General features: G+C 38.8%; 1 protein-coding gene across 7 annotated transcripts in view; it reads right to left on the bottom strand.

Annotated features, from left to right (window-relative positions):
• Nucleotides 1–27,225, bottom strand: part of tenm4 (teneurin transmembrane protein 4) — a 247,006-nt gene that overhangs the window by 68,710 nt on the left and 151,071 nt on the right. For 6 of the 7 annotated variants that reach the window (XM_082181143.1, XM_082181145.1, XM_082181144.1 and 3 more), the window contains 7 exons: nt 21,383–21,484; nt 19,514–19,708; nt 15,469–15,669; nt 9,242–9,427; nt 6,145–6,171; nt 3,271–3,417; nt 918–1,134 (listed from right to left, as the gene is read on the bottom strand). In XM_082181143.1, coding sequence (XP_082037269.1) covers nt 918–1,134; nt 3,271–3,417; nt 6,145–6,171; nt 9,242–9,427; nt 15,469–15,669; nt 19,514–19,708; nt 21,383–21,484 — 1,075 coding nt within the window. The remainder of the gene's footprint in view (nt 1–917; nt 1,135–3,270; nt 3,418–6,144; nt 6,172–9,241; nt 9,428–15,468; nt 15,670–19,513; nt 19,709–21,382; nt 21,485–27,225) is intronic. The other variant, XM_082181146.1, reaches the window with a different exon arrangement.

Here is a 27,225-nt window from a genome sequence, read left to right as displayed (position 1 = left end):
GAGAGCACTGGACAGCTTTGAAGTGATCAGAGTCTCATTAGGATAGCGCAGATTAGACAAAGGGAGTTCGAACTTGCCAGAGGCTCAGTCATTCACGCAAAGCAAAAGGCCATTCGGTCCAGAGTCTGAGCTGAACTGTGGGAAATGGCCATTTAAGAGATGCAAAAACAATACCCTGCTAACTAGAGCCCAGGGAAGGACTGCTCGCTGATCCAAAGAAATTTCCACTTGAGTTTCCAAAGAAATAAAGCAAGACAAGGCCTAAAAACAGAAGGCTGTGAATCGAAGACCTCTTTGGCACATTATGCCTTATAGAGACAAGAATCAAAACGTCAACGCACCCTGGGCAACACCATTAGAGACATTCTCTGTGGAGAGCACAAAAAGATGCTCATTTGCTTGTTATGTTTTCATTTTTTTGCCTTTGAAATGTCAGCTCTGCTTTCATGAAAGGAAATGCGGGGATACTCTACGACATTTCAAAGGAGCACAACTTTTTCCCAAGTCTCCAGTGACATCTTGTGTGCTCATTTCAATTGAAAACAGAAAGAGAGAGAGGAACGAGACCAGTGCATGTGTGGGATGCAAATGCAAAAGTGGCGTTCACTCTAGGTATTATTTACAGATAAAAAGGGAATGCCACAAAATGGATGCAAAAGATGAGAAGTCACAAGGGACAACACAGTGACAGCACTGTTCTCTCATATGAAACATCTTTGGGGTACCTTGGGATGAGCCCCATGCCCTGTTTGTTTACAAGGAACAAGCGCAGATGGATTGACAGCATCTGCTTATAGTTACTGATTGATCTAAATATTACCACTACAGTGGATTGAGATTTGGGATAAGTATGGAAAAGAGAACTTTAACTGCAAGAAACTGTGAAAAATTGTGAACGTTACTACTGAAACACTTACATGCCATCGAAGGGGTTGGTGCCAGGGACGACGTGGGTGCTGTCCCGGCCCACCAGGAAGCGGACACGCTGGTAGAAGGACTGCAGGGTGCTTAGACTGGAAGAGATCTGGGTTTCTTGGATGATGTCTAGTGGATCAGGAGAGCCCATACACAGAGCGGTAGCATGACATGACGACTGCAAACAGCAGTCCGGGTCCATGCAGTCTATCAACCCATCTGATGGAGAGAGGACAGGGTGAAGAGGTTTAATCTTCAATAATGGTAATGTAGTGTTAGAAACCAGATTCCATGAACCAGATTCAAAGCACAAACAATTACTTATTTTGCTGTAAGTGAAAATGTAGTTATCTGCTTGTAAACTGCCTTCACTTAAAACGGTGGCTGGTTTAAAAAAAAAAAAGTCCAGCAGGACAAAGCTTGTTTAGGTGGTTGATCTGATGGACTACCACAATGGTTTTCTATGGTGAATCATCTTTGTCAAGTTGGTCAGATGTGATAGTTGGTCAGATGTGTTGGTCAAGGTGCCACACTTACAGATTCACTCACAGTAGGGTTAGGGGGTAGTGTCTCATTAAGGCTAATCAAACACAAAATCAAACCAAGGCACCTTCCTCTAGTGGGCACCAATTAATTTTACAGAAACCAGCTAAATCAGGTATGACCTGGTTACCAGAAATGTTCAAAACCAACAGCACAGATGTCTTCCAACAAGCTTATTTTGTCCAAGCTAACGTGATTTCCCATAGGTTGATATATTTAAAGGAGCGGAAAAAGATTTCATCATCCCAAGACGAACACGGGCAATCCGTTAGCAGGATCTCAAAAAGTTCTAAGAAATAACTGCCAATGTTGGATGGCTTTCTATGCCCTACAGCTGTGTTACAGCAGTAAGTTAGAGCTAGTCTTGCTTCTTATTTCCTTCATGTTTTTTTTTCTTTCCAACAGTTTTCACACCTCTACAGGCAACCCAGCCTCTCCCTCCTATAATTCAGCTGAAATAATTCAGGACTTCAGGCCACGCTGAGAGGAACCCTTTAATGTGCTGAAGTGGGTCATCCCTTATTCTGTAATATCTCTCTCTCTTCCTCTATCTCTCTACTTTGTGGAACCTCTTTGACCAGATGGGCAAGACTATAAAAACATCGCCTCTCCTGGTGGAAACATCACTGCTTGTTTCAGACGTCATGATAGTACTGCCAATTGACTGCTTTACTATTAGCATATGTGATAGCACTTTCTGATTGGTATTCTATGGCTTATCGTCATTTTAGTTGTGTGTATGTATTTGTGTTATCTTCTACTTGGCCTGATACCCTCACAACCTGTTTTTCCTGTCAATCTCCAAAAAGTGATTATTTAGGATTGTAAAAAAAACACCACCAGGCCTGAAACTACATCAAATGATAATCAGTGCTAAAAAGTACAGTGTGGCAACTATAGCAGAAGCATGATATATAATCTCCCTGAAGATTGTGCACTTCAGAGCAAACATGTTTTATGCTCAGTGCGGTTCGTGACAAGACGAGGCTACCATTGATTTAGAGGCTTGGCAGGAGGTCGGTTCTAAGCTGATGCTTGCTGGGAAATGGAGGTTAGATAATGTGGACTTGGTATGTCTATCTGTTACTTGGGGAACTTGAAGCCTATGATTTTTACTAAATCAACTCACTCTTCTACAAAAGCTTCATGCATCCACAGGAAAGGTCTGATAATTTCCACAGCTATTTAAAGAGCTACATTCTTTTAGCTCAATAAAGGTGCTCAAGAACTTAGTGTTCTCAGTGACCTACTGATAACAGTACATGTGTAACCGTTCCTACTCAACCCTTTGAATTGGGGTCTTCGGCGTGGGAGGCGGGCGCACTAACAAGGACTCTAAAGACCGCAGCCTCTAGCGTCAGTTGCTAGCGCACCTCTTGAGGCCAAGGGAGTGAGGCTTACATGCACAGCTCTTACTGGCCTACGCTCTATGCTACGGGGCACACTAAAAAGACCACAGCTTCTAGCGTCAGTCGCTAGTGTGCCTCTTGAGGCCAGGGGAGGGATGTTTACATGCAAAGTTCTTACTGGCCTAAGTTACACAGGCATAATAAACAACTCCAGTAGAGGGAAGGGAAGGGAAGGGAAGGGAAGGGAAGGGAAGGGAAGGGAAGGGAAGGGAAGGGAAGGGAAGGGAAGGGAAGAGAAGAGAAGAGAAGAGAAGAGAAGAGAAGAGAAGAGAAGAGAAGAGAAGAGAAGAGAAGAGAAGAGAAGAGAAGAGAAGAGAAGAGAAGAGAAGAGAAGAGAAGAGAAGAGAAGAGAAGAGAAAATCTTCATAATAAATGTTAAGACAGCGTGTTGTTTGTGTTGTACCTCCGTCATTGTCCTTGCTGTCACTGCAGGCTGTCTCCATTGATGTGTCACAGCCTGCTCCCCGCCAGCCCAGCTGACAAACGCAGTACCAGCCATTATTACCCAGTGTGCATCTGCCGTTACCATTGCACAGACCAGGACAGCCCTCTGTGCACACAAAAGCAAAACAGACACATTAGAAAGGGCACTTTTTACTAAAACAAATATTGCACTATAACAGACAAACCGTGGCAAAGCCTAGTTACTCTATCCAAGATGAAAAAGTTAAAATGAAGGGCTGTGGGTCAAAAGAGTGCTTCAGTAATAACAGTGATAACTTCAGGTGATTAACTGATACACCGTTTTAAGCCCTTATATCCTATAGAGGCAGACTCATACTGCAGAGCTCAGCCAGATCAATACATTCTCATTAGTGTTGTACAATAGATGCAGAACTCAGCTCTAAATAGAAAGAGAGAGGAAAAGAGAGAGCAAGAAAGAAAAGCAAGACAATGAGACAACAAAGGTAGAAGCAAAATCTAACCCAGAAAAAAACATTATCATAACCAGATAAACAGCAATTTGTATAGTCACAATGTATCATCACAGACACAGTTAGTGTTATTTCTTGGGAAATAACACTAACAACCTTAGCTTTAGATAATAGACTAATCTTAAATTTGAAAACCACAAGCTCCAGGCAAAAAAAAAAAAACAGAACCATATTCTGATTTATACCTATAATGTAGAATGTCATGACACATTTGAAAATAGGATTTCACAGGGCTGCGGTTGAACAGGGAGGTTAATGCTGACAGGATGTTGATGGAACAGGTGGGCACACGGTCCTATAGACACAGTATGCTAAATTCAACAGCGTAAAATGTCTCTCATTGTCATCTGTTTTCTCTTCCCCTCCACTACCACTTATCAGCTACCTGTCCAATTCTATTTCCGAAGATGAAAACACAGACGAAAGGCGAGAAACCCTACGCCATCGAAATGTAAAATTCTGACATGCTTTTTACAAGCCAAGAGCTGCTCTCCAAGATGTCTGAGCTGACCTATTTTGTCAGTGACAGTTAGCACAGCCACTGCTTGAATATCATAGAGACTAAAGGAAGGGAGAGAGTGAGAGTGGGAGTTTGTATAGAGAAAGAAAGGTGGTGGATGCCTGATAAGAAGGAAATCTGAGATGCCTCTAAAAGCCATGATCATTTCTAAAGATGGCTCAATGCATAATGGCATGCAGTGTTTTCATCCAGGCTTTGTGCATCATGTGCTCAATGTTCCAAGACAGCTGTGCTTCAATAACTGATATATGTAGCACATTTAGTATCATCTAAAGCAAGAAAAAAAAAATCAATTGCTGATCCTTGCCGTAGCATGTACTGTAAGTCTGCACCTAAATGGAGAAGCCATCAAGAATGGGCTGTAATGTTGACTTATATTACAATATGCTGACCTGTCTAGCTATAATGTCATGGTACTATTGGGTGATGTATCACAAATGGCAATCTTGGTAACTTGCAGTCTCATGTTCTTGTCCAAGCATGCTCCTGGAGGACCACCTTTCTTTAGAGTTTAGTTATAACTCAAGTTAAACACACCAGAACTAGCTAATCAAGGTCTTCACAGATGCTCATAAGTTCCAGGTATTTGTACTGGATCAAGCTGAAGCTAAACTCTGCAGAAAGGTGGACCTCCAGAAGCAGTAGCGTGTCCCATTGTGCACAGTAGGGTGTCCCTTTGTAGCTGCTTGTAATGTATCCTTAAAGCTGGATAATTCACAGCGGAGTACTAGTCAACAGTCCACTCTTTGTCACGAAGTGCAAACTTTGACGAGGACAACAGATGGCATCCCGACCAAGATCTTTGAATCCCCTTTCATTTTTTTTAGGAGATTTCGTAGGTACAAGGTTGTGCCTAAAATTAAAGTTTCCAGCTGACCCCACTTCAGTGTAAGGACAATCTTTTTGTGCTACAAGGCAGACAGTGATAGTTATATGCTTTGTTAACAAGCAAAGGGTGAGCTTGACCAGTAGACAGCAGGTTGCTCCTTAAACACCCAAACAGACAAACAGCTGCACAGTCTACAGTGGCGAGCCGTCTGAATGGTCTGTTCTGAATGCTTATTAAAGAGCTAAATAAATAAAGATCTGTGCTCTGCTGGCAGCAGTTCAGCTTAATTGGCAGCCCTTTCAGAGAGAGGCCCCTGTGGAGCGCACCCGCGCATCAGGCTGAAACAGCTCCGGAGGGCCACGAAACCGCCTTGCGCGACCCCCTGCAGCTCACGCTAGCCGCACTGCCTCTCTATGGAGGGAGGAAGGGAGGGAAGGGGTGTGGCTCAAAGAGCAAGAAAACCAGAGACAAGAAAGGGGAAGACAACGAGCAGGTAGGGGGTGTGGGCAGCTCAGGGCTCTGGCAGCACCGGTGCATAGCATGCTTTAATTAGAGAGGCTGCCGCTTCAGCACCTCTCTGAACCCCCACACCCCTCCTCCCGAACCCCCCTCTGCTGTGCTACACAGCTGCACTGAACATCCATTATGCATGGCGCCGGTTGGCAAGGTCCGTGACCCTCCGCCAGCCCTCCCTCCTTGGATCCTGTGGGCCATCCATCCCCCTGAGTTCCATAGCAGGGATACGGCAGCTAAGGAGCCATGCCGGCTCCCGTGCCGCCCACTCAGCGGGCGTGAAGGTGCTAAGTGGCGAGGTGGCAAAGCAGCGTATTGGATGTGGTGGTACAACAGCAGCATGATTCGACAAGGACTGTGTTGGTGAGGCATGAAAGCATGGGTTGATTGAAAATACGAGTGCAACCCTGAAGATGAGCTTTTTGAAGGATGGGTTGGTGGAAAAATGATAGAAAAGATAGGACAGGAGGAGTGCCATACCTTTCACTACCTTATCCAGATAGTGAGCTTTAGGGGGAGATAAAAGACAAGGACATATAAGGGAAGTTTTGAACAGTGCTGCTTCCATGACAAGACACAGACAGCTAGAGGCATGGGCAGGTTGCTTGAGACATCTAAGTTTACTGAAACACAGAGGGGCTGCAAAAGCGATTGCAAAGACAATAACATGCAACAAGCAAAACATCACATCACAGGCTGGTAGAGAGTTAAAGGTATGGTGTGACAGGGTAGAGAAAGAGAGAGAGATGGAAAAAAAAATGTAGAGAGAAGTCTCAGTTTATCAGTACCTGTAATGCAGGAGTAAGATTTTTTGGTAACACTTTCTATGAAGCCTGTATATATATAACACATTATAAAGCTATTCATGATGCCTTATGTTGGACATGCATATTATACGGCTTTATGAATGAGGGTTGATAATGCAGTATGAATATTTGTACAATGAATTGGATGCAGACTTCCTGGAAAGTGTTAGTAGTTAAAATAAAAATAAATAAAAAATAATAATCACAAGTGTCGATAAAATTTAAAAACGAGTGTACAGTGCATATTATATAGCTTTATAATTGGAGGTTGATAATGCATTATGCATTATGAAATGCACTACTTCTATAAAATTGTTACATCTTTAAGGTGTAAGATGTATAAAGCTTAGAAAGAAAGAGCATGTCACTGATGAGATGGCCAGGCTACGATCCAGCAGTGGAGAAGCAATGCGTCATCTGTTGATCATTCTGTACATTACATCATGGACCGGCACACTTACCACCTTTAATGGCACACGTTTTACGAGAATGTATGGTCCCTGCTGTTGTTGGGATGCTATGTTTCACTATGGTGCATGTATGAAGAACATCAATAATGCATCAAGAAAATATTAAAAGACAAAATGCTACTGTAATGTCTCCGGGAAGGAAGAAAATAAATAAAGAAAGAAAAACTTACAACACCCCTGCATTAGAAGATTTCTTGTTTTACAGAACTAGGCAGTTCATAAGATCAAAATAGAATATGGATTCTTTTGCTTTGCTTTTGTGAGGAGCTGTTACTGTAGAGTCTTCTTTTTTTCTGGTCACTGACTGATAAACTCAGAGACAAAATCAAAAGTTACAGCTAGAGAACAAACTAAAACAAAAACAATACCAGATCAGACTATGTGGTTCCTTTAACAGAGAGGTAGATAAGGATAGGATGAGAGACAAAAAGTAGAACAGAGAGAGACAATGATGTTGAGACACACATCAGGATGCAGTCTCACAAAACAGACTTTTTATTGGCCCATTAAGAACACTTAATGTGATTTACCCTGAAAAAACATTACAATCAACCATCAGATTTAAGGGTTATGGTTGGTGTTAGCGGCATCACTTATCAACCAATCACTGCTCTTTGATTTAAGGGGTAGGTTAGGGTTAGGGCTACAATACGGTACAATGCAGGGCCTGAACATAAAATATTTTTAAATACTTAAATATTTTTTTTTTCTTTCAACAAATGGTCATTGCTTAACTTAACTTAAGGATTGAATTGTTTTTTAAATAAATAACTAACAATAGCTTAAGAGGATAATAAGCTTGACTACAATATTTGTAAAAACTGAGAAAATGAAACAACATAAATTCAATGTGTATAGATATATTCCATGCTAGGAATTGTATTATCTTAAAATCTGACCATGGAACAAACTAATATGACGGGTGGCTTCTCTTCATTTATGGGGTTGTGTGCTATTGGGCAGTGAAACCAATATTAGACTAAATCTATTTCTAAAAGTATAAATTATGATCAGCATGGTGCCTAAGCTAAAATGCTTTGACAATAACATACTCTTTTTAAAATGCTATACTAAAATACCATTTTGTGTTAAGTATCAATTTGATACATCAGGCTTCTATGATATATAGTATGATATATGAGAATATGCAGCACACACATCTTAAATTTTATTCAGAGACCCAAACTGACCAGAAATACTGTATGTAATTTGGTGTAGCTGCTGATATTTATATGGCCAAAAAGTAAGATGAAATTCTAAAAACTTGTAATGTAAATCAATGTTATCTTTATAACAGTATAGCAGACTTAAAAATATATATATATACTCCCAATTATAAGATGATATTAAAAATCGTATAGTTTTATAATCAAAGACTTGCAAAGATTTTTATTGTGGGGGAAAAAACATATGATGATTGAGAGATGAACAGATAAACGTTCCTCAAAGGCCTGATGTATCATATTTGATAATCACATTTTAACATGATAAAAAAAAAAAAAAATTATATAAGGATAATCAGATAAAGCCAATTTGCTTCATTCCATTAAGTGTTCATCATGAAATAAAAGTTTTTATATTGTTAGCCATGTTACTTTATAAAGACTCAGATTTCATGACTTGAATGTGGTACAATTATACTAAAAGGCCTTTTATTTGTTCAAAAAGTATAAACTATCAATCAGATGATAGAAAGAATGTAATAGATTCTGAAAAACATTTTCCTGCAAAATTTGGATCATGTTAATAGTTTAGAGGCACAGTAAATTGTTTATCAAATATGAAACAGTAAGACGTATAGGGTTAGTAAATGTAATTAAATACTTTGGTATATTTTGTCAAATTCCAACTGTATTTTTTCAAATATATTGGTATATTTTGGTTCAAATAAAACTAAATTAAAGTCGAAACACGTAACCTAAACAATAACTTTACCAAAAGGAATTGCAAATATAATGAATATTTTTTACTAAAAAACATTTTTTATTTGTTAAATTGCTTTGCAATTTAATTCCCCAACGTAAAGAACGCCTTTCCAGTGACTGCTCAGCTCGTGCAATGCAAATGTTTGGGTTCAAAATGAACTAATCGAATGGAACGAGAAAGAGAATAAGAAAGGGAAGTGATGAGTAGAAATGAAAAGACACCATAGCACATTCCCACATTAAAATGCATGAAGACAAGCTTCATATCCTTGAGCAAACCTGTTCATGCTATGCCGGGTTGCACAAATTCAATTACGCATGCTTTCTCTCACACCTTCCCCCCGCCACGACTCCACCCTCATCCCACGCTCCTTACCGATGGTGCAGTGTTCTCCGTTCCATCCCGGGCTGCATTCACACTTCCCGTCCTTGCAGGTCCCGTGTTCGCTGCAGCGCGGGTGACAAGCCCGTTGTTCGCACCCGGCGCCCATCCAGCCCTCGTCGCAGCGACAGCTTCCCGCCACACAGATGCCATGTCCACCACAGTCCGCTGCGCACAGCTCTGTGGGACAGGGGGAGAAGGGGTGTTAGCCAAGAGGAGGTGAAGAGAAAGCAAATCCAGGAGTTATTGTCAGTGATGGGACGGCCACGCTCCACTACCTTGTCTGATGGGTAGTGAAAAGAAATTCCTGCACCTCATAAAGGGGGCTATCCCTTTTGGACAATACAAATCTAATAAGACCATTACAAAGCAGGGGTTCGAGGATTTGTGGGAGGTTTAACAGGGCAGATTTTCTGCTGTGTCTCTTCCTTTTTGGATTCCTACTTTTTTGGGGGGAATTCCTTCTTTTGTTCGGGGGAAAGAAGAAAGAAAAGTCGAAGAACAAAATCCAATTTTGACTTCCTTTAGAAATGGAGACACACGCTGGATCATTGAAGTCGTTTCACTGCATAAGTAATGAGGTGAAAGCTGAGGCAGCGTGGCAAAAATAGTTTTTCTATAAAAGAAAGATCTGTGAGAGGCAATAATTGAGAGTTAATTCACTAATTAAATCTAACACTTGAGATTTCACAAATAAAATGGTCTCTGCCTCTGAGGGTTCTGGGAAGGTTTGGCTTCACGTGTCTAGTGAGTTTGAAATCTTGACATGATGAAAAAGTTGTGGTATAAAGCACAAAACATCAAGTGAAGGGGTAGTTAACATGGAATACTTTTGACATGCCCAGCTATACTTCATCTAAAACTATTTGAAACAATATTTTAATGTTTTTTTAGAATTATCATCTTTGCAGTTTTCACAATCTCATTAGAACTGAAACATTACATGGATTTTTTGTACTTCAAAAAAATCTTCATACCACAGATAAATATAAAATGGACTAGCGAAGGCAAAAAGGCAATTAATAATAAACGGTGATCAGTTACAGGACTTACAGTATATATTTTTTTGCAGATTTGTATGAATTTTAACCACAAACAATCAGAAAATAAAAACAAAAATGCTAAAATAAATCAACTAAATAAAAAAACTTTCCAGCAATTCTGTAGAATAGCGCGCACACACACAGGCTTGCACACACATATGCACACACACAAATCACATGTGCACAAACATTTTTACATTTTCAAAAAAATCACTAATTTTGTGTCATTTATAAGCTGTTTTTCTCATGGGGACCAAAAAAATGTCCCACAAGGTCTAAGACTTCAGGTATTGCCATCTTTAGGGGCAATTTGTCCCCAAAATGTAGGATTTACCAGGTCACACACACACGATTTTAAAAGGTGGATACAATAAACAGATAAATAATAAATAAAAAAAAGAACAAATATTTTGATGCTATGCAGATGAGAGCTCTCTTCAAAGTGTAGAACAGTGGTTATGCAATGTTGTCTAATTATCCAAATCTATGCAGAAGGGAGCCAGAAAGAAGGTCGCTTATAGGCCAATAATGAGTCAATTATGTTAATGTAACTCTGCATTATGTCATTGTTACAAATTAAACAAAGTTAAGTTAGTCTTTTCAGGCACAAACCATAACATGGCATTACCAGATTTAAAAGCTTGAAGGCAAAAAAAAAATAAAAAAAATCCTTCCCTCATGCTAATTACAACACTGGGCCTTTGTTAAATTATGTAAATGCCCTTAATTTCACATGCAACATTTCAATTAGAGGCATCCTAATGGCATTTCATTGCTTAAAGTTGTCAAGGAGACACAGTTGCTCGTTTTCTCTCGTTCTTACTCTCCTTTAGTGTCCCTCTTTTGACTCGCCTAGTATTTTGCCCCTCGCAAAAACATCTCGCATGATAATGCAAATATCGCTTTCTCATAAAGGTGTTCCTCAAAGCGATTCTCGTTAAGGTAACACAGCAGCCAAGTGGCAGGATGATACCATCTGTGATTCCTTCCCACAATGCTTCACTGCAGGGCAAAGACGCTCTGAACGTTGTACAATAATTGGGTAACTCCTGCTCGCGTCCTTTAATGGAGGAGGAGAACTAATTGATGCAGATCTTGATTGTTTGCAACAGCTCATTTCAGAATGTGTTGGAGCTGCCAGCCTGCAAACATTCTAGAGCTCAAAGCTTTCTTTTTCAATTACCAGAAGTGACCAAGAGAACAGAGACAAAACAGAGGAAAAAAGCAGGAGTGACAGAGAGGGAGGAAGTGATTTTCAGATTTTAGGAGTGGCCATATCTTCGTTTAGTTTTGTGGGATAACATTTATTTTATAACCATTACAATTAATGTAATAAAATGTGCAGCAAACAAAACAATTTGCCGCTAATGGTTTCACAGATGTTTGCCAAGGGGATAAATATACCGGAACTTTACTTTTTATTTTATTTTATTTTTTAAATGAATTACATTTTATTTTTTAATAAAAAAAAAAAAAAATCAATTAAATAATATACCAAAACTCACAATTTGCACAGGCCGGCACAGGAGAGTACACGTTTCTTAATAATTTAGTCATGCTGGATCTTTCGCTTGAGAAGCCAGGCTTTAAATGGCTATTTCCAGCAAATCCCTCGGATTACATAATAGGTCAGTCTGTCTGCTTGGCATTAAAGTGAAATTCATATTCACAGATAGTTCTGTTTCAAAAATTCCCGTAATTCTCTGATCTCTCAAAGCCTTGTGGTGTTTGCAATAGCAGTGACCAAAATAACAATATTGCATCACTGCTTTTAAACACTTTGAGTGATATTAATAATAAATGTCCCTGTTTCGAGGGCATTTGGGCATTTTGAAGATGATAACATGTAAGATGTTTTGATTTGTGTAACATTTGTTCATTCGTTAATTAGTCAGTTTGTCTTACTTGTTATCATACCATGTTATCTTCTTCAAAATCACATTATTTGAGGTGCATTCTGGGATGCTTTTTAAACAGCATTTTAGGACTGCTTTAAAAGCAGTTACCTTACCTATATATATAAACTTACCTATATATATATATATATATATATATATATATATATATATATATATATATATATATATATATATATATATATATATATATAGCGCCATTAAAAAATATCTCCCAACTAATGCTGTAAACTATACAGGCAACCCTCTCCTTTGGTACATAACATAACTATAATATTAGAGCTATTATATTTTATTATAAACTATAATATTCAACTGCTATTTATTGTCAGATATAATAACTGCACTCAAATCAAAAAAAAAATATGTTTGTATACAGCTCAGTTGCATTTTCATTTTATTTACATTTATTTAAAACATACATATATAATTAACAGTAAATAAGTGTTTTATAGGCAACTCTATATCAAATTGTGAACATACATTTTTCTGATGTAAATGCAACGTTAAGCGTTATTGTTCACAAGCTGATTTATTGGCGTTTTTCCGCAGTTGAAACACAGATTGAGCGATTACATGAGACATGATACTCTTCAGCAAGCTGTACTGTATCTTTCAACATACCTTTTAAGGTTCATGAATGTTTTTTCATGCTATAACTTCATGCTATAACTAAAGTGGAAGAAAAGACTCCCACTCGAAGGCACTAAAGCGATCAGTCACAACACATTTCATGTTTTGAAATACAACACGCCATGTTGATTATAAAAGGACATCATTTGTGATTATTGGATGGGTGGCGCACTACAAATAATGTTTGATGGGGGAAAAAACGCACACCTGGCAACCCTGACTCGAACTTCAGGAGGATCAAATACAGCCTGCTTTAGCGTCACTATGTTTTGGTTTTTTTTAACAGTTAATGCATTAATGTCATGTTAACAGCCTTAAATTCAACACAAGAGACATTTTATTAACACACAGTATGAGTTACAGTGTTAAACGGTTTCCTGCTCCCTGATTGACAGAATAATAGATACAGTATAATCAGCCCTGATCATCGGCTATTTTTAAACAATCAGCTAAATAATTGCATTTATTGACCGATACAGATTGTTTGCTGATAATATAAAATGCACATGTGTATTATTACTTCAGTTAGTTAAAAGTTTAGGTGCTTCTCCTGGATTCGAAATGTACTCCAGTCATGATTTTAAAGGAACACTCCACCATTTTTTGAAATAGGGCTTATTCACCTTCTTTCCTACATTTAGATAGGTGGGCAAATGCATTTTTGTCTCAGTGCATGCATTGTTTTAGTTTGACAGGGTCAGCGCTAGCTTAGCTTAGCTTAATGAATGGAATCCTTTGTTGCCAACTAGCATGTCCTGAGTAAAAGTGATGTAAAAAATTTAAAAAACCCACCTAATTACTTCTTGTGGCCTGCGTATTCACAACAAGTACAAATAGTGATGCAGATTAACACTAGACGATTTCAGATATTGACTTGGGACTATATTTGGGGGAAGCACAGGTGAAGCACTGCTACTTGGGCGCAGAGATATCACGCCCAAGTAGCAGTGCTTCACCTGTGCTTCCCCCTAATATAGTCCTTAATATATAAGTCAATATCTGCCTAGGAAATCGCCTAGTGGTAATCTGCATCACTATTTGTACTTGTTGTGAATACGCAGGCCACAAGAAGTAATTAGGTGGGTTTTTTTAATTTTTTATACCACTTTTACTCAGGACATGCTAGCTGGCAACAAAGGATTCCATTCATTGTGCTAAGCTAAGCTAGCGCTGACCCTGTCAAACTAAAACAATGCATGCACTGAGACAAAAATGCATTTGCCCACCTATCTAAATGTAGGAAAGAAAGTGAATAAGCCCTATTTCAAAAAGGAGTGTTCCTTTAAAGATTGTGTTTCACCTCAACTAAACCAAAACCGCAGGTGTGAGACTCCTGCCCAGTGTAAGAAGACATCAGCGTACCAGCTTGAGGGGAAATCAAAGCACACTTTCCACAGGTCACTGTGAGAACCTCCATGAGGTGCTAAACTGCTTTAGCTGTATCAGACGCTGCTGTTTCACCCCCCGCCTCCTGATGGAGGTCTAACTAGCGTGACTGAAACAGCTCAAATGTGGAAAAATCTCTGTGAAAAGGTGGTCAGGCATGACCGGGAGAGGGGTCGAGAAGAGGGGACTTAAGTGTTTTGAAACCATGGAGAATTTGACCAAACTGCCTATTCTTGATGGGATCAAAGAAAGGAAATGAAACAGTGCTAACTTTATCAACCGAGTTTCAAAAATGGCTCCTTAATTCAGAAGGAAAAATGTCTTTGAAGTGTTTCTAATTTAAACGTTCTATAATGGCCAATTGACTGAGCGTTTGCCGAAGCACTTTGCATATATTGTTTTCTCTGAATTTTCTCAATCACACGAGCCGAGAACAGTGAGGTAAATTATGTGAAGCATGAAATTACACCCTGACACCTGTAGCCACCGCTGTCATGGCAACAGGTGGCGTGAAGATTAGCAACGATAAGCTGCATCAAGTTTCATTTAGAGGGTTTAGGAAATTTGAACAGAAATCACTTTGTGCACAGGCACGCAGAAATATGAGATGAACTGCTCACAAAGAGATAAATTCACAAACACAGGTGTACGATTTGCCCTTCAGATTAGTGTGACGCTAACACTGTCCCCCATACAGACACACACAATTGATATGATCAGGCAGGTATTTGTATGCGATAATTAAATGATTATTAAATCAAAGGCCAAGAAGAAAAATTATATATATATATATACACACACAGTACTGTGCAAAAGTCTTTGGCATGTTAATGTTAACAAGTTAACAAGTCTCATCTACAAGCGTTCATGCTTGCGGTTGCCAGATCTCAAGAGTTTTCTGTCTGTGTTTTACTTCAATCTGGCAACTGTTTACTACTTTCAATTTGGCAACCATGCACACATGGTAAAATAAAATAAAATAACAAATAAAAATAAAATAAAATAGAAAAATAAATAGTTGAAAAAACTGAAAATATAAAAATTCTATAAATATTAATAAATACTATCATAGTATATGAAAAATATCAAAACAACACTGATTGGTGCACACAAATGAAAATAACTAAATAGTTCTTCCTTCTGTTCATTTAGTTAAAACAATAATAAGCTAAATAAATAAATACAAAGTAACAAGGCTGAAATAGGGAAGTGAACATAACAGCAGAGGGCATTTTGTACTGACCTGTGGAGCAGTCGTGACCGGTCCAGTTGGGGTCACAGTTACAAGTGTTGGTGTCAGCCAAGAAGGTCCCGTGTCCCGAGCACTGCTCCATGCATGAAGCACGTGGACTTTCGCATCCAGGACCTCCCCAACCTACAAAACAGTGGCACTCTCCACGTACACAGACACCTCTCCCTGAGCAGGTCGGGTCCAGGCAGTCCACTGCACAAAAACACACAGAACACACAGCACAGGTATTCAGTAACTCATTTTCCACATAGCTAATTCAAAGCAGAAATCAAAAGTAAAAATACATCAGAAGAGCCATTTCCCATCAGACCAAACTCATCATCAAAGACAAGTGCACTATATCAAACATGCATGCATTCACATCAAACTGTCATAGCTCAGTGTCCCCTTCTGTTCATCTTCCTTTCGTTGTGTGACTCAGGCCTTAGTCATCCATCCTATAGACCAAAAAAGAAGGACTCTAGAGGTTTAGCTCTTGTAGCAGAGAGCACGCAGCATGCCCAGCCGCGTCTGAGGAGGCCTGACACTTCTAAAAACCCTGAGAGCAACAGGATTTACAAACGGTCAAATTAAATGGCAGCATTCGCTGTCGTGCAGTAAACTGGCAGGTGGGAAGAGTGTTGCTCTCTCTCTCTCTGACTTCTCTAGCTGCTGGTAATGAGATTTCCTCCCAGCGCCGGGAAAGGAAAAGACTGGCGCGGTCGGAGCATGTTCTGCTAAATTGAAAAGCGATGCTGGATGTGGTCCCCCCCACTTACTGTGAACCCAAAACCAAGCGTGACAGAATGCAAACAAGGACACCTACAATGGCCCATGGGCAACAAACTCAGCTTCCTGTACCCATGTTACTCTTAATTCATTTCTAACCCTTGTCGAAGAATGAACTAGGATCAGTTACGCCCAACAAACATTCTCAAGACGGATGTTCTTAAAATAAAGTAAAAACTTTTGCAGTTTTTGCAACCCATTTGACAAATATGACAGACATACGTGAAAACGGATATTCAAAGAGAATAAAATTAGGCAGCAGGGTTGCACACTGTTTAGAACTGAGAATGTCTTTGCAATTCCAATTAAATTCCTGAATTTGACTTAAGGTAGCAAATAGAACACAAAACAGCAATTTTAATTTAAATGTAACAAAGTAAAAAAAATTATTAATTCAAATTCAAAAGAACTAGTTCAAACTTTTTTTTATGTTAGATAGAACGATAGTATGCTAAATCGAATAAATACAAACGAACCATACAATGCTAAAACAAACCAAACAATAGAATGCTAAAACAAACAAATAGATTGTTAGAACAAACAATACAATGCTAAAACCAAACAAACAATAGAATGCTAGAACAAACAAACTTTAGAATCCTTGAATGAACAATAGAATGTTAACAAACAACCCATAGAATGCTAGAACAGAATGCTAAAACAAACAAAAAAACAATATAATGCTAGAATGAACAATAGAATGTTAACCCACAAACAACAGAATGCTTGAATGAACAATAGAATGTTAACCAACAAACAACAGAATGCTTGAATGAACAATAGAATGTTAACAAACAAATGATAGAATGAAAAATAGAATGTTAAAACAAACGAACGATTGAATACTAAAACAAATAAACAACAGATTGCTAGAATGAACAATTGAATGCTTGAATGAGAAATAGAATGTTAACAAACGAATGATAGAATGCTAGAACAAACAAACAACAAACGATTGAATGCTAAAACAAATAAAACAACAGATTGCTAGAACGAATGATTTTTGAAAGGCTAAAACGAACAAACAAACAAATGATAGATTGCTAGAAGACTAGAAAAGAATGAATGAACAAATTAATACATCAAGTTTGTTTATTTTATCATATTTAATAACCAATTGTGGACAAACACTATTTTTAAAAATGCATTTATTTGATATTTCTTTAAATTACTATTCAGTAAATGTGTCTTATTGTCATTCCAATTTATATGTCGGTCTGGCCTATTCAAATTCCAAATCATAAACAATTTTTTTTTAAATAATAAGTAGAAACAGTAATTGTGATGTTACAATTTAAAATAACTGTTTTACATTTTTTATATATTTTAAAATGTATTTTTTTTCCTGTAATGCAAAGCTGAATTTTCAGCATCATTACTCCAGTCTTCAGTGTCACATGATCCTCATTCTAAATGCTGATTTGCTGCTCAAGAAACATTTATTATTATCAATGTTTAAAACAGTTTTGGCTTAACATTTTTTGTGGAAATCGTTTTTTTTTTGTTTTTTTAGATTCTTTGATGAATAAAAAGTTAAAAAAAGAACAGCATTTATTTAAAATAGACTTTTGTAAAAGTCTTTACTGACAGTTTTGTATTAATTTCATTGGGAAAAAAATCTTTCCGCCTCCACAACTTTTGTACGGTACTGTATAACTATGTGGAAATGAAGGTGTGAAACCAGAATGTGCCCTCACAGATGGCTAACATGAGGCCAGCTGGGACATGATGGGAAAGGAGGGATGGGGTCGCTACATTGCGACTCCCTTTACCATGACACAAATGGGTGGAGAGACCGTTCCTATAGATGAGCAGGACTTCGGGTCTCTTAGCAGATGGTTTGGGCACAAGGCACAGAGATCATAGGCTAAATGACAAGAGCCTCTCTCCTGGCAATTAATCATCACCGCCTGAAGGTCGCGGCGAAGAAAGGTAGAACCGTTAAAGGGCCAGCGTCGGCATTCTCTTCCTCAACGGCCAACGGTGAGACCCGAAATAGAATTGCCGGGGGTCAGAAGAGTCAGAACATACCATTTGTCAAAATCGCACACATCATTTTTCATCTTCAAATGAGAGCCTTCAAAAACTGCCAAACACAATGGCTACTTTAATCTTATCTCTTCACAGCTCGGTCGCCCCTGTCGTCGGGCTGCTGTAGTCTCCGTTCAGGCTTCTCAGTGCAAATTTGACTTATTGGATCTTGACCCAAATGAATTGTTCTTCTCTTAATGGATTGCTTTGGACCCTCAGAAGTATCCATAATGCATGTGAAGGAGCGAGGAGAATTCCTAGGCGAAACGAGACGAGTCGGATACTTATGGGCCTGCTCGAAAACTCGAAGGTCATGTACGCCCATCTTAAATATTCAGAAGGGTACTTATGCATACTAAAAAAGGCCATGACGGGCCTCTTTCTCCATTTCTGTGTGATTTGGTGCATAAAAATTGGGTGTATAAAAAAAAAAGGGGCAACTAAAACACTAAAATAGCTCATAATGTATTGCAGATTGTATAATGGTGCAAGGCAGGTGATATTACACATACACTACCGGACAAAAGCTTGGAAGTTTTCTAATGTAACGTATTTAAAATGTAATTTATCCCTGTGATCAAAGCTGAATTTTCAGCATCATTACTCCAGTCTTCAGTGTCACATGATCTTTCAGAAATCATTTTAATATGCTGATTTGCTGCCCAAGAAACATATATTATTACTATCAATATTGAAAACATTTGTGCTGCTTAATATTTTTGTGGCAACGGTGATTCTTTTTTTCCTGATTATTTGATTAATAGAAAGTTCAAAAGAACAGCATCTATTTGAAATAGAAACCTTTTGTAACATTATAATATGTCTTTATGTCACTTTTGATAAATTGAATGCATCCTTACTGATAAATTGAATGCATCCTTCCTTTCTTTAAAAAAAAAAAAAAAAAAAAAAACCTTACCTAACCCAAACTTTAAAATGGTAATCTATCAATATCCATCAGCAAAAACTGTTTTCAACATTGATAATAAGAAATGTTTCTTGAGCATCAAATCAGAATACTAGTATGATTTCTGAAGAATCATGTGACACTGAAGACTGGACTTTTTATTTTTATTTTTGTTAAGAATGCAAACTTCTTTCAAAAACATAAAAAAATATATATATAAAAATTTGACCAGGAGTCAATTTGGCTAGAAGTTTTTTTTTTTTTTTTTTTTTGAGAAAACTATATAAAAAAGATTTTTCTTGTACATATTTTTTTCATATACTCTGGTACCTTCTTCGCAGTTCTCCCCTTTGTAGCCTGGATTACAGATGCAAGTTCCCACAATGCATGTGCCATGTCCGCTGCAGGTTATGTCGATGCACTGGTTAGTAGGAACATCACATTCAGATCCTTTCCAACCGCTGTGACACATGCAGCGGCCTTTGAGGTACTGACCGTTCCCACTGCAAAGCACCGGACAGGACGCTGGAAAGAATACACACATACACAACATGTCACAGAGCTGCCAAATGTAGCTTGGGCTGGCATGCTGGACTCAACTCATGTCTGTGTGAAAATCAATATGAGCATTGCAGCAAAAGCAACAGTAGTAAAAGTACGTGAAACCACATCGATCCAGAAGTTTTATGTATGAACAAGGGATTTCTGAATAGCGAATGATCAGAGACTAGAATACACAAGAAACATGCAAACAGCAGGGAGAGAACAGAATTCAAGTATGAAAAAATCAATGTTGAAGTGACGGGGCACAAGAGAACCAATTTTTTTTCACCCTTGATGTCTGGCAAAATACCAGAGTTACAACGTGACTATACTTTTTGTTCTCATGAACCCTAAAGCATACATTTTGAATTGATATATACACACACCTTTCAAGACTTCAAAATGTATATATTTTTCATTTACATTTATTCATTTAGCTGACGCTTTTATCCAAAGCGACTTACAATTGCTATATACTGTATGTCAGAGGTCGCACGCCTCTGGAGCAACTAGGGGTTAAGTGTCTTGCTCAGGGACACATTGGTGTCTCACAGTGGATTCGAACCCGGGTCTCTCACACCAAAGGCATGTGTCTTATCCATTGCGCCACCACCCCCCCCCCCCAATAAAATATTCAAACATGCATTAAATATTGAAGAACATAAAAAAATTATAATGAATCATTTGTAACTTAGTAACAAAGCACAAATATTATTGCGATTTATTGGATGGGATGCGTGCTACAATGTTCCATTCATTCATCAACTGAAAACAGGATGACTAGCCTAATCGATTCTAGGCATTTAAAGGAACCGTATGTAAGAAATGTATTTCAATTAATCATAAAATGGCCCTGATATGTCACTAGACATTAAGAAATCATGTTCATTTCAAATACTTATATCACTGACAACAGTAGTCCGGCCAGGATATTGTCATTATAAAAGTGAAGTTGCAGCCCTCAACTGATGTTGATGTTGTCATGTTGTGTTTTGGCCTGAAGCGCCACCCTCCACCTATCTACCAATCACAAAGTCAGTAGTGTTTCGGCATCCGGGTTGCCAGCTCTGCTCTAGTTACCACAGCTGCAGCTACAAACGTGTCGGATAAAAAATGTCTAACGTTACGAAACCTAAAAGACCTCGTTATGAATCTGAAATACGTCGTGACAAAGTCCGAAATAAAACAAGGATTTGTATAGGAGATGCCTTTGAAAGAAGAAGCTCCTTGTAGCAGCCTACGTTCCTGCTGGATCCTGCAGCCTAACTGGCAACCTCGAGTCAGGGGGAGGGGGAGGGGATACACCGCTCTGCAGTAATTTGAAAGTGATTGCAGTACCAGTTTTGGCCACAATCTTACATAGGGTTCCTTTAAGAATCGATATTGGTTCGTAAAAATGAGAATTGATTAAAATCGAGAAATCTATATTTTTTACCCAGCCCTAATATATATATATATATATATAAAATTTCATTTGATTGTTAGTACAGACAGTTGCTTACACATAGTTGAAAAACATGGCTACCATGATTATATTAGTAAGAAATGCGTGTGTGACAGAGAAAGTGAAGCAGAAATGATTACAGGGATGAAAGACCAAAAGTAATAAAGAGAGAAAAGTAGGCTAATGGAGGAGTAGGTAAACAGAAATCTCACCTCTGCTGCAGTCGGGTCCTCTAAAGCCAGGAAAACAGTGGCAGTTTCCAGCCACACAGTCTCCATTCCCAAAACAGTTACTAGGACAGTCATCGATAGAGTCTGCAAGAGAATGTCATCAATGTTTGTCAGAATGACACACACATTCATCAGTGCTTCACCTGCTGGATTCAGTTTATTCTCTTTCCCTAAAGAATGTGGTACAAAAAGCTTAATTTCCTGTTGTACTCTACGTTCCGTTTCAATTTTAAAGGGGTCATATGAGGAGGAGGGGGGGGGGGGGGGGAGGGGGATCAAATTTTCCGTGATCGTTCAAAATATGAGTTCACTATGAAAACATACTGTAACTTTCAGAACTCAAAACTCTATCCCCAGGCCAATTAATGAAACTAAGCATGAAAAACAGTTCAAAGACGGAACTGACATTAAAGTGTTGTTACTTATTTAGATTTTAGAATGATAACAGAGGTTGCTCGTATTTTAGCATTTTTTTTTGGTTTATTTTCTGGTTTTCATATTTTCTGTTTTTCATATTTTCTGTTTTTTTTATTATAAAAAATTCAAATCAAGTACAGGTGTAAAAAAAGCATAACTTTTTCCATGAATTTGAGTAAACAAAGTGTGACATTTTCTGTTAGCCAGCAGGTCTAAGGTGAAGTGGAACTCAATTGGAGCCACTTGATAAATTTACTTCAGCCTAATGAGGAACTCTCTGTAATTACTGTTGCCGCTTTTGTGACACGGCAATAACATTGACCATTGCAAAAACCAACATGAGTGCATGACACATCCAGTGACACGGCTAATGGAAATTCCATCTAACACACTCCTTCAGTGAAGCGTGCTAATTTAAATGCGAGGAATGTCGACATGTCAATTACAAGATTTCTAACTTAAGCAGGAGTATATATAAAAGGGGTTTATTACAGATTGCGGATATATTAGACAGACTCCTGGTGTGAAGAAGTGGTGCTTGATTCTTGGTAGACATCGTATGTTCACACTTACAGCAATCTAGAAGCATTTAGATAACTGTCTTAAGTGATCAAGGCATCACAGATTTAAAACTCATGAATATTAATCAGTTTGGCCATAAATATGCATAAAGGGTCTATATAATAAATTAATATACAGATCAGGTCTGTAATATAGTAAGTACTCCAAGTCTAAACTGACATGCAAACAATGACATTAGTAAGTTTAAATTTTTATTTTATTTTTTTTTAACATAAAACTCTTTACAGAGTGATTTGTAATCATTCTTGATGACCGATTAAAGACCTCAAGTGGAGTTTTTATTTGATAACTTCATTGCTACATCTGCCGCTGTCTGTCCCGGGATTCTGTAGCTTAGTGGATAAACACATGGATCAACTACCAAATGCTAAGCATGAATCACTTTCTGCGACTGATAACAACTGCAACGGAGGGACAGAAAAGCATTAAAACAAACTAATTTGTGCTAGATCGTCACTTGTTAGTTATAACATGTACGCATAAAAAAAAAAAAAAAGAGAATTTTTGAGCTTGGAACAATTTCCTCTGTATTAGATTTATCATTCCATAAAGCGGTGGGAACAAATTTGCCCATTGGGAACTTAAATTTCGACACACAGTAAATTTACTGACGTGATAATCTTCCGTTTTTGTACTGAGGCAAATCCACACACAATTTTGTACAGCTAAAATCAGACGCAACCTGAATTAAACATGAAATAGCAGTGGAAATATTCCCTCTCTAAGGATCCCCGCGAGTCTCTGGTGCGCCTGTGGTTGAGCTCTCTCGACAAAGATGCTTTTGTGCCGGACAAAGGGCTGGAAATGTGAGCCCGGACACAGCCTTCCCCTTCCTCAAGAGAGTCAATCATCGCAGAGGATGCAACAGACGGGAAGCTGAACGGAGGGAAGGGGGGAGAAAAGAAGGAGAGAGGGCGGTAACTAGACTGTGCCGCAGAGAATGTTTTTGACTGAATTTTAAAGGCACAAGTCTCCTGATGTGAGAGGAAAAGGCTGGCAGATTTGCCATCCCCTGGTACACCCGAGTCTATCAAGACTTTGGTAGGGTGTTTGATGGCTTCCAGCCTCCATTTCTAAGCCTAGGGCACATACAGGTCTCTCAAAAGCCTGTGGTGGCTATAGACGAGAGTTTATATGTGTATAGTACCCTAAAAATAATTAAGTCTTCGCCATTTGTATTTACCTCAACAGATACATTTATACACGAGATGGCTTTTTCGCTTCATATCTGTCAAGAAAGTCTCTACAATCTATCTCTCGCTGTGACTCTGTCACTCTCATGTAAAACATTTTTGACACTACGGCTGATCTGAGTTCAGTACCTGCAGTCCAGACCCTGCACTTCCCTTCAAAACTGTCACATACAATTCAATCTTTAAGTCTGTGTCCAGCCATGAATTTGAAAAAGTGTCCATATTTCTTCATGCTTTAAAGACTTTTATCAATGTCACACACGGAGAACACAAGAGTATTTAACCTGTCTGGTCGTTATATTTCCTATACGAGCCATAAAGAGAAGTGTGTAATTCCCATGCTATAAGTGGCACTGGGTGACTGCTGGGTGGATGCTTATTGTTTCAAATTTTTTATATATATTCTGTTCTCAGGGTTTCTCGTTCAAATGTAAGTCTATTAGGTTTGTCGGCCATTTTAGCATCCACCCAAATAATGATTAAGACCTGTTTACACCCAGGTAAGTGTTCATCATAAAAATGTGATTGTGAAAATGCAGATCACTCGCTGAAAGTAATGTAAGTGTTGCTGCACAGTTTTCTGACACCAGCTTGTCGCAGAGAAGAAAGAAACCAAACAGTGTTTAGATGTTTTATGTAACAGCAGTTGTTCTGGGCATGTGACCTAAAACGCAACTCTTACTGGTTGCCCAGTTTTCTTTCCAGTACAATAGAACTACAATAGAGCTAAAACGGTCCCATTGATGGCATGCAAACATTTGTGTTGGTCCGAACAGATGAATTACCATCAACTAATTCAAATTAAATCATTTTTGGCACTGGATTTTCTCAACAAACATTCGCTTTGGAGTGAAACTGCGGTTTAACTCCAAGTATAAGCAATAGTAATGATTACACACATCACCTTTAGTCTCTTGAACTGATCTGACATTTGCTCTTGTTTACTGTTGTCCTTGGCTTCAATCTGTGATAAATATCTAATATTAGAATTGTTGCTGAAGGCCTGTCGGCTGCTCTGAAGGCCGAGGGACCAGAGCAATCAGGAATAGACGTGACTGCCACAGCAAGAGACGCATCCTTGATAACTTTGACTACAGAAGACCACATGGCGGGGACAAATGAGACTGTGTCGCGCTTGGGACGGATACCATAGCTCCGTAATGAGGAGTCATGAGAATTATGGTGAGAGAGGCAAAAAGAATAAAAAAAAAAAAAGAAGGAAACAAAAATAGAGATTCACAGAGAGAGAAAGAGCCAGAACAATAGAGCTATTCAACTTTAGGTCCCTTATGGACCACGGCATATGTGTACTCGGAGGAAATCTGTATTGCTCGGAGGTTTCTCTTCTAGCTCTAGGAGATTTCATTGAGATGTCAAGTCTATAAAATGATTGCGGATTGTATAGTATTATTAGATTCGCCTTGGAAGACTGTTATAGGAAATGTTCATTTTGAAATCTGACTTTTGATTGCACAATTTGAAACAATGACAAGATAATTTCAGGAACTCTAAATATGTCATGTGTGATTACCAGGGTCTGAGATACAGGAGACTTAAAGGGATAGTTCACTTTGAAATTAAATTTTGGTATGTTTTAGCTTACCTCAAGGGCATCCAAGATGTAGGTGTCTTTTTTTCCGCAGTAGTTTCAATTTTGATATTTTTAGGTCAAACCGTTCTTGTCTGTCTGTTTTAATTTGGACTCTGTGCATGCTCTTTGAGACAGTGACCATCGACCTGCATTACATGACTGACAGACAAGAACGGTTTGACCTAAAAATATCAAAATTGAAACTACTGCGGAAAAAAAGACACCTACATCTTGGATGCCCTTGAGGTAAGCTAAAACATACCAAAATTTTATTTCAAAGTGAACTATCCCTTTAAGAGTCTCCATTTGCAATATATTTAATCTCACTGCAATCTATGAGAGACAAATAGAAATATAAAAAAATCTCTTTGCGATTTCTTTTCTATTATTCACATAAATGCATAAAGGAATAATATTACTGAAGTGTGCACCATTAGTGACCAACAAAAACAAAAATGTATTTTTTTTATGTCTTTTGTTTCCTGAACAGTTCCCCGGCCACGATTGGTCACGACAAACAGAGAGCCACGCCCCAATCTCACACCACTGGTTGAGCCTGTGCCATTGGTCAGGGAGCCAAAACAAAGTGTAATGTTTTGAAAAAGCCTCATTGACAGTGTTTACTAAGGGCTTATTCAGTGTTTCTGTACTGAAAACCGGGTGCAGTTTGAATCCCGCTGAAGGTCGCCATCCACCTGACATACTTTCTTTCAGTCTTTCTCACCCTCTCAATCTCCTTGTTCTTCACCCACCGTCTTGGCCCTGAACCACAGGTGGCCAACAAACTCCCAATGGAGGTTGCATTCAAGAGCACCGAACACATGATAAACAGACTGGCTCTTTCTCTCCTCATCTTCCGCCACCCTAAACCACCATGTCATGTCTCGTATATATAAGGTATCGTATTCCATCCTTGCTGGGGGTGATAGGGCACAGTGCCGTCTTTCCCCCGATGAGCTTGAACTGCAGAAATGGATGTGTGGCAGACACACTCGCATCGATCGACAGGCTGGCAAACCCCTCCTCCCTGCCGTCGCAGATGGACCATGGCCCAGGAGCGTTTAATTAAAGAGCATGTGAGAACAGCTCCCAGCTGCCACCTCTACGAAAGCTGAAACCTCACGACGGCCTTGAGCTCTGCCCTCCCTCCTGATGCACTCATGCTAATCAAAGCCGCTTTCAGGATGCGGAACGGAAAGGACAAAATCAAAATCGCCTCCATCAAGCATGGCAAAGGATGGAATGGCAAAGTCTTTCACTGCAAAAAAAATAAAAAATGCACGTGAATGTGATCAAATAATGACCAATAATATGCATGGGGGAACGGAAGGGTCGTCAATCAGAAGCTTTGAATCAAGGCCACTGTGTTCTATGCAAATAGACAGCAATTGGGAAGCGGGATTTGCTGGGAGGCACTCAAAAACTAACAAGAGTCTTACGAGCCATCAGTGAAGAACACACGCAGGCATAGAGAAGCACTGCTCATTTCCGCAATCTTTCTTATTCAAATCCACCTTGATTACTCTGTAGAGGTCTAGGCCGGCTGAAATAGCAATGCAAAAAAAGGGGAATATCAGTGATGGTAGGCTCTGACAAGTAACACGGTGCAGGTGAAGATTTCTAGCAACGCCTTATTCACATTTTGTTTGGGGGAAAAATGTTGCATAATTTTGGCCGGGATTGTCTGTCAAAGCCATATCAGTTCTAAGATTGTTTAGGCTTGTTAGGATTGTTAGGCAATCGTCATTTAGATTGCGGCCAAAATTATTCTTGCTTAGACGCTTTGGTGCTTCTTCATTGACATGCCATTTTTCAAATTGAAACTACATGAATTGAGAACGTAGTTTCAATTTGAAAAATGGCATGTCAATGAAGAAGCACCAAAGCGTCTAAGCAAGAATAATTTTGGCCGCAATCTAAATGACGACCTTTCCTTATATTGTCCATATCATTGTGACATACGCCCTATTTGGTGGATAATCTAAAGGTGGAGATTGTCGGTCAAAGTCATTTATGGTTTCGTTGGTTGTTTTGGCTTGCAA

Source organism: Leuciscus leuciscus (assembly GCF_965113295.1).
Source record: "Leuciscus leuciscus genome assembly, chromosome: 9".
NCBI classification, from domain to species: Eukaryota; Metazoa; Chordata; class Actinopteri; order Cypriniformes; family Leuciscidae; genus Leuciscus; species Leuciscus leuciscus.
This window is presented reverse-complemented; position numbering and strand designations above follow the sequence as displayed.